At 28.0% G+C, this 13,648-nt stretch overlaps 1 protein-coding gene across 2 annotated transcripts; it reads right to left on the minus strand.

Annotated features, from left to right (window-relative positions):
• Nucleotides 1–5,102: 5,102 nt before the first annotated feature.
• On the minus strand, nucleotides 5,103–13,370 carry LOC107450013 (lymphotoxin beta receptor inhibitor). 2 transcript variants are annotated; one of them, XM_016065716.3, is made up of 4 exons: nucleotides 13,235–13,370; nucleotides 12,586–12,808; nucleotides 10,798–10,958; nucleotides 5,103–5,508 (listed from the first exon to the last, which is right to left on the minus strand). In XM_016065716.3, exons 2-4 carry the CDS (start codon nucleotides 12,795–12,797, stop codon nucleotides 5,327–5,329), a joined length of 555 nt encoding a protein of 184 aa, XP_015921202.2. In that variant the 5' UTR covers nucleotides 12,798–12,808; nucleotides 13,235–13,370; the 3' UTR covers nucleotides 5,103–5,326. The 2 variants fall into 2 exon arrangements, with proteins under 2 accessions (XP_015921202.2, XP_015921205.2); XM_016065719.3 differs by having other exon boundaries at nucleotides 13,066–13,243.
• Between the last annotated feature and the right edge of the window lie 278 nt (nucleotides 13,371–13,648).

The raw sequence follows: 13,648 nt of genomic DNA on the forward strand, positions 1-13,648 counted from the left end.
CTGCGGGACCAAGAATATTAGAAAATTTAAGACTGTTTTTATTTTCACTATTTAAATCGTTACTTTTAAGTTCATTTTTTAAAAATTTCATTAAATTTGATTTGTTTATATTTTTTTTACTTATTTTTATGTCCGACATTTTATTTAATTTAACAATTTCATTATTTTGTTGTTCCTCGATTTGACATTTTTTTTTATTTTCCTTCCTTTACTTTTTCTTTTCTCTCTTTTATTTATTCTTACTTTCTTTATTTTTATATATACTTTCATTTTCGTTATTGTTATTTTTATTGCAATCTTTAACCAGGATTTCAGGAAAAATGTGTAAGGACAAGTTGCTTTTATAATCAGAAAAGGTGACCAGTCTTCTCAGATTTTGCCTTACAACCTGCTTAACACAATCAATCACTAATTGAAATCCAATGCAAGCTTTCAAACTTTATATGACGTAAGGTAAATCAGTCTTTAATGTTTAAAATTCAACTGACCTAGCTATTTTTCCAAACTTTAAATCTTTTTTTTTTATTTCCAATGAGCTGCACAATCGGTCTTGCCGATGAGCAGACCTAGTGCGTTCTCCAGAGGTGGTATCCACTCTTTCAGGACCACCACAATGGGTGAGATACCGTTGGTCATGTTAGATAATTTTATCAGTCACAATCAGTTATTTGTTATTTTTAATATTTTGATTTCTGTTTCGAAAATATCTTGAGTGTATCCGGATACTATTAATTGTCAATTTGTGTTTGGTCATTTTCCTATCTTTATATTGGAATTGACTCACAGCAATAAAAAACTTGGTTTGTTTATGGAAATGTCTGAGCTAGGCTGTGAACTGAAGACTAATGTCGGGCTCAAACATTAATATGTCTGGTTTATCTTCATTAAAATTAAAATTTTAAAAACTGGTATTTAATTCGTTTTTCAAGTTATTTGTATTAGTTTTAACATTTTCTGTTACTTCCATATTTAATTTATAATCTCTGCCACTTCTTCAAGGGCATCCAAACAATAAAAATAAATTTTTATAATTATAATAAACTTTAAAAAGTATTTTCTAATTGTGAAAATAAATAAATCTATTTAACAATGTGAAAAAGCACAATACGTATAAAGAAATCTTTCAAAATTTATAAATCGGACACTTTTGTTTTAATAAAAGTTCAAAATTTTTATTTAAATGGTAATCAAACAGAATTTTCATGAGAAAATGCAATAGATTGTATTAATTTAAAAGAAAAATTAACTAGTTAAAATTGAAAGAAAAAAATCCATAATTGGTATATTTCAATCATCCATCTTGTGAAAGCGAAAATAAATTATATCACATAATAAATACACTTAAAATATGATTTATCACACTTTTCTTTCTTAAATTATCTTAAAAAGGTAGATATTTTCTTTTATTTGAGTACTTCTTTCCTCACACAAATCACCCTCATGAAAACTTTTTTTTTAAATTTTTCTTTTTCTTTTTCCGCAATGACTTCACAGAATCTTTCCTCTTCACTGATATTCACTTTCACTGATAAAAATAATCATATTCACTTTCACTTTCAAAGAGCACAGATCCAAATAAATTCTTTTGTTAATTTATACGAGTGTTTTTTTTAAATTTTATTTATTAAATAATTCAATAGAAATTTAAGAAATACATATATTTCATAAGTTAAACATAAAGAATTGTAAAAATAACACAAAGGGTGTAATTGAAGAAAGTTCAAACTAGTCCATGAAAACAATTTAAAAAAACAACATAATCAAAGATGAAAGTTAATATTAAAAAAAATTAGTTTCTTCTTTATGATGAAACATAAATTAACACCGTAAATTTAGGAGAAATTGAAGCAGATTATTCTTTAACGGGTCCTGAGTAGGAGAAGGGAATGTCGAACATTGAAGTAAACCATGTCAGAGTCAAGGTCCATACATTTCCAATACAGAGCCTGACTAAGGCATGGGCATACGGGGCAGTTGCCCCGGGCCCCCAAATCGAATCGAAAGTTCATTTTACTTTTCCTTCTTTAATGAACTTTTTTTAAACAAAATATCAGTACAGTGTAAAATCCTTCAGTTTTATGTTAGCTTCATTAATCTATCGTATGAACACAAAAAATCTATGTTTCGTAAATTCATGGCTTTCTAGTGCAGAATTCAGCTTAATTTTTGCACTTACGATGGACGAATTTGGACAATCTAAAGCCTGTATTTTAACAAATTCCAAAATGCGATATATTTACAAAAATACAGGCTTCTGATTGTCTTGAGTGAGCCATCGTAATTGCGAAACTTTAGCTGAATTCCGCCTTAATGTCAGCTAGGATATGAATTTTTCACAGCTAGATGACAAAGTTAACAATCAGAAAATTCCATTCGGCATTAACGACATAGAATTGTCAGAAAATCAATAAGATGGACAGAACGATATTTTGGCAGATCACTGGAGGGGAGGGACTTAATAGCTGTTTTATGTTCTAGTCAATTTTCTTGTTATCTATTTTGAGGTGAAAAATTTAAATATCTCCATAAAGTAGTAAAGCAGCAGTAAACAAAAACTTCTTTAGGGGCCCTAAAGAAGTTTTTGCCCCAGGCTCCAATTAGGCTAAGTCGGGCCCTGTTCCAATAAGCATTCGCAGCAGAGGGAGAACGAAGCTCCCCTCGTTAAAATAAGCTATTTCTTGTTTCCATAGCAACAGACAACCTTAGTCTTCATGACGAGGGGAGTTCCTTCTATAGACAAACTATATGTACATTTTAACTTGAAGCTTGGTTAACATAGCAACGTCACAAAATGAAAAGTTGACTACAAGTTTATCTGTATAGAGATTTGTTCCGCTTAATAAAATGCAACTTAAATTTAAACAGAGTAAAGTTTTTATGTATAATTTTCAACTACCTTATATCTGCAAATTTTGCTATCTGTATGTTAAGCTAAATTTTTACAATAATTTCCGTACAGACAGGATTGAGGTTGAAGACAAATTTGTTCCATAACATTATTTTATTCATAATGATATTGATGAAATAAATTAGAAATGTTCTAAATCTGGGTTAATTTTTTTCCTTCAAAACGTATTTTAACTTAAATAGATATCACACTTCAGAAGGACCCACAGGGGGCAGTTTCAGGTCGGATCCTGGGAGCACTTCTTAAAACTATAGCACCTCATCACTCGAACATGTTTGTATAACACATAATACTTGCTTGTATAACACACAATACATGTTTGTATAATTGATTTTAGAAGCGGGAATTGACGCAAGCCCAGATAGCAAAATAAGGTTTATTTTCACTCAGCAAAAACCTTTTAATGTAAACCTAAAAAGAAAGGTTTGTCATGCGGCTTACGTGTAAACCTTAAAACGGGATCTGTGACAATTTGCTGAATTCTACGCACATTACCCTAATCTGAAACCTTGGAAAACAGCCTTCTATTTAAAAAAATCTTAAATCGAGGTTGACTTAGGGTTTTCAAGCGTGAAAAAATCCTTTATAAAAACTAGTCTCAAAGCGAAAATAATCTTAAATCTAGGTCATTATAAGGTTTATATTCCACAAAGTCTTGCATGCTCAGCTAAAATCCACCTTGTCATGAAATTTTAATGGACTATGCAATTTGATCTTATCGCTGGTGTGACGTCAGCTAAAACGTCATTATAGACATCAGTGACAATACTTTTTAATAAAAGCTTTAAAAAATAGTTTTTAGTACATTTAGGATGAAAGGTTTGAAACTGCAATAATTTTGCATTATTTGAAAAAAGGTTTTTAGTACACACATTTTCGTGGCAATAAAAATAAAATTTCGACACAATGTTGCATGCTTTCTGGGAAGGGATGGATAAATTCTCTTTCTGCGTCTACCAGTTGTTTAAACGTTATAACACGAGACACCGACTATTCCTCTATACTCAATGGCGCAGCTGTTTTGGGTTCAGCTTAAAGTTTTGTTTAGTTGCACTAAACTCACATGACTTAGAAACTTGAAATATCAGGATTGCCACTCAAATCTCGAGAAAAAAATTCCCTGTACATACTAGACACAATATATTAAGAGGAAACACACTATCAATGTGCTTTTGATAGACCTATATTTAGTCTAGCTATACTAGTTTTAATTGCTGGAAAAACTTAAAGAAATAAGAAACAACTGAACATACTAAAAACAAATAATGCTGTAGCAAATGAAATAGTTTAGAATAGCTGAAATATTCTTAAATATCTCATAGATATTTAAGCCGTCACCGTTTAAAAGACGAGCCGTCACCTTTTAAAAGACAAAAATAAGAAATGAAATTCCATGTTATTTTAAGTGATTTTTAAAGTTCCTGCATTTTCCTGTGGAGTGTAAGTGCTCTTTTGCTGAATTTTTTTTTGCATTGGGTAAAATGCAATGATTTGTATCAAATTCAATCATTAAACAGAATGACAGTTATCTTTTGAATGTTATTACCTATTTAAATATCCAAGTACTTCTTTGAGACTATTATTTATTCTTTACTTCATCCTAAATAATATGTGAGTGCAACAATAATCTTTTAAGGGCATAAGCAAACAAAAAATAAATCTTAAAAATTTGAATGACGACATAAGGTTTATGTCATCCGCCCTCAAGGCAAGAAAATAAACTAAAATCAATACTATACTATAATACACGTTTTCCCCTGCTTAACATTATTAAGTTTACTATACCTTTAATTTCTAAGTTACCGTTTTAAAATTTAATTCTATTAATGAAATTCAAAAAGAATGTATTTTCTTTGTGTGCTCAACTTTATTAAGTTTACTACACCTTTAATTTCTAAGTTGCCGTTTCAAAATTTAATTTCATTCATGAAATTCGACTCAAAAGGAATGAATATTAAATTATGACAAAAAAAGTTGCTCTAAAATAATCAAAATGATTAGTTTCGTAAAAATAATTAGAAAATTGTTAAAGTATAGGTTTTTCTCGAGGCAAAATAAAACTGAAAGAAAAGAAAATATAATGAGATGGAGTGTAAAAAAAAAACAAACTGCTTATGACAATAGAATTATGTCTATTTTGTATTGAATTTGTTGTTTATATAAGTAATATTGAAAGCAAAAATAAATGCACCTCTTTCTTATTAAATGAATTTATTGTATAAGTAAAAGACAATTTCTGATAAGTCAGACAAATATACCTTGAAATACATTTCAATACATATGTAAAACAACCTCTATATTAAAGGGAATGACAAATAAGTAGTAAAAAGGCAACAAGCTTAAACATTTCTTTCTTAAAAAAATATCAACATCATTATTTTTAAAAACAATACTTTCAAAATAAAAAATTAAGATTTTTTAAGGCGTGAACCCTCGTGATTTTTGTGCTGCAACAAATTCTGGGTAGTCGATGAAACCATCTTTGTTCCTGTCGTCCATATCTAAAATAGGATCAATCATCAGTGATAGTTCATTGTCCTGGAAAATCTTTGTCGTTCCTTGGTGCGGGGCGTTTGTTCCCATAGCATTACTCTCTTCAACTACAAAGAAACATGTGCATTTGTGTTAGGTCTTCCAAACCAAATTTAAGAATTAATAACATAAGAATATATACAGAATTAAAAATTTAAACCAGTGCAATTTTAAGAAGACGTCATAACGCAGAGTAAAATTTGCGCCGCAAATTCTCTATCCTTACTAATTTAAAACAGGGTTTGTGATATTTTTGTTTCTTAAAAAGAAAAAAAAATTCTGATCCTTTTTTATTTAAATTGGATTTTTTTTGATTTTCATGCAAATACACTGTAAGAATTTTGATTTATAATTAAAAAAACTTTATAAATGTTTAATCAAAATTAAATTAATATTAAAACTATATTATAACAATATTTTAGGAGCTTTAACTACCTAAAACAATTTTTCATTATAATACATAGCTTTGAAAGCATTGCAACCATTTTGAAACAAATGCATGATTGAAATTTAAAGACTAGATGAAATAGAGAATTTAAATAATGTTTTAACTATTAAAACAAAGTTTCAATTAGCAAACCATAATTTTAATTCAAAATTGTGATTTCTTTTTTTTCCCTCTTGATTTTTAAAATGACAAAATAAATGTAACAGATGTGTTCATAAATATAGTCATTCATCAAAAAAATAAAAAAATATTTAATCTATATATTTTTATAGTAAAATATTCATTCTTAATCCCATATCAAAATAGATAAGTTAACCTAAAAAAATCTAAGTACTCATTGGAATTCTTTTCACAAAATTTCTTTACCGAAAATCTGATAATGCCAAAGATACTGTAAACATGCACCCTGTTACCAGTTAATAACCTTACTGCTTTAACCCCTTCCTTCTCGCTCCCGTGATATTGATGGGCTGGAGTGTTCAGTAGTAACGCGCCAATAAGAATAAAACTAATTCATTTCTTTTGCCTGGAAAACATTTTATTTATCATTTTACACACCTGATGGCAGTACCAGAATATTTTTAAGGTAATTGTAAATAGTTAGTTTATTTTAAACGAGTTGCAGCACTAATCAAATACGTAATACAAATACAAAAAAATAGGCACTTTTATGACCGTTTTCTTGAAAATTAACCGATTGTTAAGGAATTAAATAGACTGTGAAAGAGTTTGAAGGGGAAGAATGACACAATACCAGGAAAAAAATATCTGAGTTCATCAGCATTTTTTTTTCTTCTATTTTTGGCATATTAGGGTAATTTCTTTTTAATATAATCTCAAGCTTTAAAAATAGACATTTTCCACCAATAAAATATAATGTAGATTTTAATTCCATGCTTTTTCAATCAAAAGGTAGAATTTTAATTAACATCATCTGCGGGGTTTTTTTGTGAAAACAATTCATGTTTATTAGTTACTTTCTATAGCTATGCAAGTCTATATTAGGACAGCATTGAATGTTTACTTTAATCTGTACTTTCAATTTCAAGAATCAAAAGATTTTTAAAAATGTAATTTTAAATGGGTTGGAATTTAACACACACCAAGGAAGAAAGTAATTTCGTTAACTAAAATTAAATAATGCAGCACTTCACTTAAAATAAATTTTAAAACTAAGAGATGAAAATAATTAAAGTATCAATAATTTAAAACACTGTTTTTTTAACTTTTCAAATCAATATATATAAAAAAAATCAGTTGATTTAAATCTATGATCTTCTTAAAAAAAATCATTTGATTTAAATCAACAAACTCAGATTTAAAATGAAAAAAAAAAAAAAAAAATTAGCTCAGACAAACCTAGAGTTAAGCCATGAAGTTTCAAATACTGAAAAGAAAATTTTAATATATACAAATGAAAATAAGAGAAGATAACTTACGATTCTCTTCTAATATTTTGAAGTTTTTTTTCAGCAATTGAAACTTTATGACTTACTCTAGGTTTGTCTCAACTTACTTTTTCCTTCTTTTAAATTAGTAATGAAATTGAAGTAATGAGAAAGAAATTGCTCCAAAAATTTTCTTCCGGGATATAGTGTCCTCTTAAGGCATGTAGTATATATACAATTTATTTTTATAAAGTTATGTAATATTAATAAAATTAGCATGAATTGCGAATACACAAAAAAAGTAAAACTTAGAAAAAGGTACTAAGTTAAAAATTTCACAACATTGAAATTTCATATTTCGTTACTTGGAAAATTATATACTAGTTCTAGATCAGTGATTCTCAACCTTTTTTGGGGGCGGCACACTTTTAACGATTTTGAAATTTGACGGCACACAATGAAAAAAAATTAGTTTGAAAGCTGTTTACATATCTATAATACACTGTGTTAAATAGTTTGTGATAATAATTTTGAATGTGAAATAAAATAATATGTACTGCAAAAGCACGTTTATTAAGGGATTAATTATTTATTTCGACAAATTTTTTATTAGTTAGTTATTAATTGTTAGCTTGTTTTCTATAGCTATTAACTGTTATTTTTTGTGATTTCTTGTCAATTACTTTTTTTGCGGATTATTAATTGTTAGCTTATTTTTTTGTTAGTTATCCTTTGTTAATTTGTTTTATAACTTTCAATTGCATAGCTTACTTTAATTATTAGCTTTTATTTAAGTTTGAAAGTTAATATTTAGCTTGCTTTCCTTTGTTAATTAATGATTTTAATAATTGTTACATTTTTCTACTTATTTCAACATTATTTAAAATTGTCAAAGACAATTTAAACACTTCCTTCTTATTTTAACTAATTTTAAGATTGTCAGAGACAAGACAATCGCCGACAAAGATGTTCACACGGTTAAAGCATGGAAAAATTATAAAATGTGTATATATATATATATATAATATTTTATATATATATACACTTTTCTTTAATTTAAACTTCACTCGTAATAAAAAAAGCATTATAATTTTTATTGTATCATTTCTAATATTTGGCGGCACACAAAAGTGCCGCAACGCAGTGTTTGAGAACTGTTCTAGATATATGGATGATCTGATCACCTTTTTATTTTCTTATTTATTAAATCATGATATAAAAAAATTTTTTTTTGCTTTTCAGAACTTTTAACTGCCTTCTCCTCCATTTCTGCACTAATAAAATTAAATTTTCAGAATGCAAAACAAAGAGCTAAATTAAAATTCACTACTTTTTCCTTATTAAATAAGTACATAGCTATAAATTTTTTTTTATTGAACATGGGTTTCTCCTTTCGAATTTGTGATGGTAATGAAAATAATCCTCATTCTTAGTTTTAAAATAAATTTTATTTTTAAAAAATTTTTTTATTATTCTAAATTCCTTTAAGGAAATTATTGTTCAAGAATTTAGTGTAATTTAAGAATTTATAATTAAAATGTTGCATCTAGATAAAAGCCTTTTATTTTAATGAATTTTTTCAATTTTAATAAATGGGTTATTTCATAGATCTGCAATGTTAGCCTTTATCATTCAGGGGTGATTGAGAGCCCACTCCAAAATCATGAAAATCTCTTTAGTAAAATAAAATCATTAATGTCGTATTTCAAAAAATTAATGTCTTTATAAATTTAAATCATTGATATTTTCAAGACAATGAAATTCTAAATAAATTATATGCAGCATAATTTTAATAGACAATTATGTATAAATTTGTTTTTTTTTTTTTTATCTCTAATCACATTTATTATTCCACCTAAAAAAAAAAATATTTACAAATGAAAGAGATGCCAAGTATAAATTCTAGTCCTAATATTCTCAAATAAAATATACAAGAACATAACACTTTTTTACATAATAGAATAGAATTTTGTTACATTAATGATTTGCATACATAATGTGGATGATTTCTCGAAACTTTCGGATCGCCAAGAATCCAGAGCACATTTATCTTTGATCATTTCAAAAATTGGGCATTTGATAAGATATACCATTTTCATAAAAAACTTACATGCACAATACAGTATAATCTTAATATATTAACATGATATATTTTTAATTTTAATTACATTTTTTAAAAAATTAACAAATTGCAAGCAATTTTTTAGGGTGATTCTTTACAAAACAAAATTAAGATTTAAATATAAAATTTAGATACTATCTATAAGGAAAAAAAAATCATGATTTTTGACAACCCATACTTTTTACCAGTTGTATCTTTTTTTAAATGAAATTTTAAAAATCAGATCTATTTTCAGAATCTTTAAAATGAAATCTGTTAATGTGCTCATCCTTAATTTTTTTTCTTTGTTTCAGCTCTACTCTGATTTCTTACCAAAGAGTTCTAATGCACCCTCTTACCAGCTCCCTTTCTTCAGTTTTGTAACTCCATCTCCATTCTAAACCGGGTTCAGTAGGTAGGTCTACCTGTTTCTCTATTGTACTTTTCCTTACTCTATTTAGCAAACAAGGTTTCAACTCAAGTCTGGTAAAAAAATTTCCTGTACATATTGTACAAAAGATATTAAGATGAAAAAATAAAATAAAAATAATATTTTTCAAAACCATGTTTTTGTAGTGGAGAATAATAATTAAAAAACAAAAATTTGAAAAACGAAAAACGTGGGGCGCATAAAATACATAACAGTAACAGTATGGGTGCTCATGAGAATATGCGTATGTATATCTGTAATTGTATCTGAATGTGGATGTGCATGTGTATGAAAATGTGTATATGTACTGTTATGTATTTCATGCGCCCCACGTTTTTCATTTTTCAAATTATTGTTTTTAAATTATATTCTCCACTACAAAAACGTGGTTCTTAAAAAAATTATTATAAATTTTTTTCGTTTTTGTACTCACTTCCAAAATCTCAATTTTTTTACTCACTGTACGCAAAACTTTTCAAGTGACATGCGACACTAATTTGAAATCAATCAATCGACAACAAAAGACAATTGCGAAAATATTAATTTTTCTTTACTTTGTATATCTTTTTTCTCTTCATTTTCATGCATTGTCATCCAATTCAGAACTATGTGCCATATTTGAAGTCTGTAGCTAGTCGGGAAGTTAGTTTAAAATCAATTACAAAATTCCATCCGAACAGACATACACGAAGGCAAGTTGATATAAACGTGGTACAATACAGTCACTGCGCTTCTACTTGAGCAGTATTGGGCTAACTATACTAGTTATAGCTGCTGAAAAAACTTGGAAACAAAAAGGAACAGCTGGATATACTTAAAACAAATAATGCTATAGTAAATGAATTAGTTTAGTATAACTGAAATATCATATTCTGAGTGGTTGCCATTTTTTTAAAGACAAAATTAAGAAACAAAATTCCTTGTATTTTCCAGGTTTTTCCCCCTGGAGTTGCAACCCTGTTTATACTCAAAAATGAAAGATAAAATTACCATGCCAGTGAAGAACAGACTTGATGAGCTCACATCCATCCAGTTTGTTGTTGTCATCATTGTCGTGCATCTTGAAGTAATGGAATTGCAGCTCTTCCTCTGACATCTTGCTCACGTCTGGTTGATTTCCTACAACTCCTTGCAAATGTTCTTTTATGTGCCTACAAAAAATAACTTTTATCAAAATCAGAACTTAAAATTGTTATTAATTTCTAGTCTTAAAGTCATTTTTAAGATAAAATAAGAATTTTCGTAAACATGTGTCAACATTTTACAAATCATGAAAGGTGTCTTTTATAAAAAAAAAGATCTTAGTGTTGATTTCCGGGTGTGTAGCCAAATTTTTCAACAAAAATAAGCACCTTTTAAGTACTCGAAAAATATTTTTAGGCACTTATCATAATTAGGCAGGGATGGCAAGTTTTTGACAATTGATGGGTCTATATGGTTTTAATCGTCACGTCAAAAAAAAACATTTGGACATAGTTTTTGGCAGTTATCAAAAACCCAACTGTGATGACTCAGGGGATAGAGCGTTTGCCTTCTAAGGAGGTGAACCAGGTTTGAATCCCAGCGGTGGCTGGTCGATACGAATTCCGCATCTGGCTTACACCGACCACAGTGTTGACGTAAAATATCCTCAATGGTAGACGGATCATGGGTTAGAGACCCATTGCAGTCAAGCTGACCATGGGAGGTTTTCCTCTTGATGTAACGCAAATGCGGGTTAGTTCTAACAAAAAGTCTTCTACGAAGGCAAAATCCCATCTGATATTTGATCTTCCCTTGTCTCCTGGATTAGGTCCAAAATTACAAGGCTACAGTGCTGAACACTGGTAGTCGTAAACCCAAAATTGGGTCAGCTGTTCAACGACGGTTATAAAATAAAATTGTCAAAACCCACAAAATTTTAGTATAAGGATAATTATGAACTATAATAAATATATAGCTGACAAATTTCAAAGAAACAAACAGGAACTAAATTATTTGAATTGGCCTTTATATTGAATAAGACAATCTTTAAAATTCAATGAAGAAAAGTAGTAATCCATAGAATTCCACATGTGCCACATTTCATAGTCAGATTTTAGCACATTTCAACTTTTAAATTCTGCATTTATTTAGCTTTAGTATTCTAACATCACTTTTAAATTTAGTCAAATATTTTTTAAAGTTAAAACATTTTATGCACAAGGATTAATATTATTTTGATGTATATATAGCTATATATACAAAATTTAGTCTCCCTTGAAATTTTGGATAAACAACTGAATTTTTATCACCCTCAAAAACTGCAAAATTATTAATTTGTGTTACATATGGCACTTCATATCATTTCATAATATGAAGGAATCTTAACATATTCCTTCATATCATGAAACTATTTTACAAAACTAACAGTTATAAACAATATTATTTTGATGTAACTATATATACAAAATTTAGTCTCCCTCGAAATTTTTATTTAGCAACTGAATTTTTATCACTCTCAAAAACTACAAAATTGTTAATTTATCTGTGTTACATATGGCACTTCCTATGATTTCTCGATATGAAGGAATATTAACATATTCCTTTATATCATGAAACTATTTTACAAAATTAACAGTTTATAAACATATCATTAAGAGATTTGTGGTCTAACCTAAGAAACTGTTTTTTTTTTTAAAAAAGAAACATGAAAATAAAGATATTTCTTTTAATTTTCTGATGTGTAAATATAATCTCAGTTTTACTTTCAATCCATTAAACTGAATTTTTTATAAACTCCTCATTTATGAAACTTACTCTCTATCTTGAACATGTGTTTTGTCTCTTAACATATTTGGTTGACCAGTTGTGTGTTGACCACCATGGGCTTGACCTTCTTGTGGATGAGCATGCTGAGGTACTTGTTGTTGATAAGCTGGTTGTTGTGGAGGTTGATAAGCTTGTTGATGTTGGTGACCAAGTGAAAAACCAAAGTAACAAATGAACAAAAGAGAGCAAATGAGATTCATCTTAAAAATAACTGTAAGAGATGAACTTTAAATTAAAATTTTAAATAGTAAAGGACAAGTTATAAATTTTATTCCAGGTTTTGTTTCAATAACTAATATTCAAATTAAAGGTTTTTTTTTTACTTAAAAAAAAGAAAACCGAGACATTTTAAAAATCTAACAATTTAAAAAATGTAGAGATAAATATTATAAGAGCTGATCACATATTCTGTAGAAGAAAATTATTTTCTAAAAGAAATGAAAGGAAAAAAAAAACACATTTAATTACAGTATTGAAGTTTTAAGAATCATCTGTAATTTGATGAAAACGAAAGATTACTAAAAGTTTATTGGAAGTAATAAGTATAGACACAGAGCCCTGACAAATAATTAAGAGATTATAGTTGTGATCGAAATGATTGACAATTCGTGTAATAAAATATTATTTAAATACTCACCAAGTAAACAAACGTGGCAAATAGCAAAGCGGCGATTGACAGCAATAAATGTAAATGTGGAGAACTAGCGCTAAGCTATTGAGCACCAGTGATCCTCAAAGAGGACCACAGTGGCCGAGAAGCTAGAACTTCTTTAAAGGGTTGTTTTCAATGTATTTAATTCGCTCTAGCAATCCTCTGGAGCAGTTCAAACCATTTTCATTTCATGCAAAGAATTTGTATATGAAGGAGGTTGACTGAACACTGTTTGATATGAAATTTAATTAAAGTAAATATATTATATTTCTAGGAAATATAACTATTTACCTTTTCAAAAAAGTAAAACGGTAACTAAATATTTTTATCATGAATAGTACTCGATTATTTTTTCTGAAGCCTTATTAAGTCTATATTCCTTTTAGATCAGAATAAAAA

The sequence above is a fragment of the Parasteatoda tepidariorum genome, chromosome 6, assembly GCF_043381705.1.
Source record: "Parasteatoda tepidariorum isolate YZ-2023 chromosome 6, CAS_Ptep_4.0, whole genome shotgun sequence".
NCBI classification, from domain to species: Eukaryota; Metazoa; Arthropoda; class Arachnida; order Araneae; family Theridiidae; genus Parasteatoda; species Parasteatoda tepidariorum.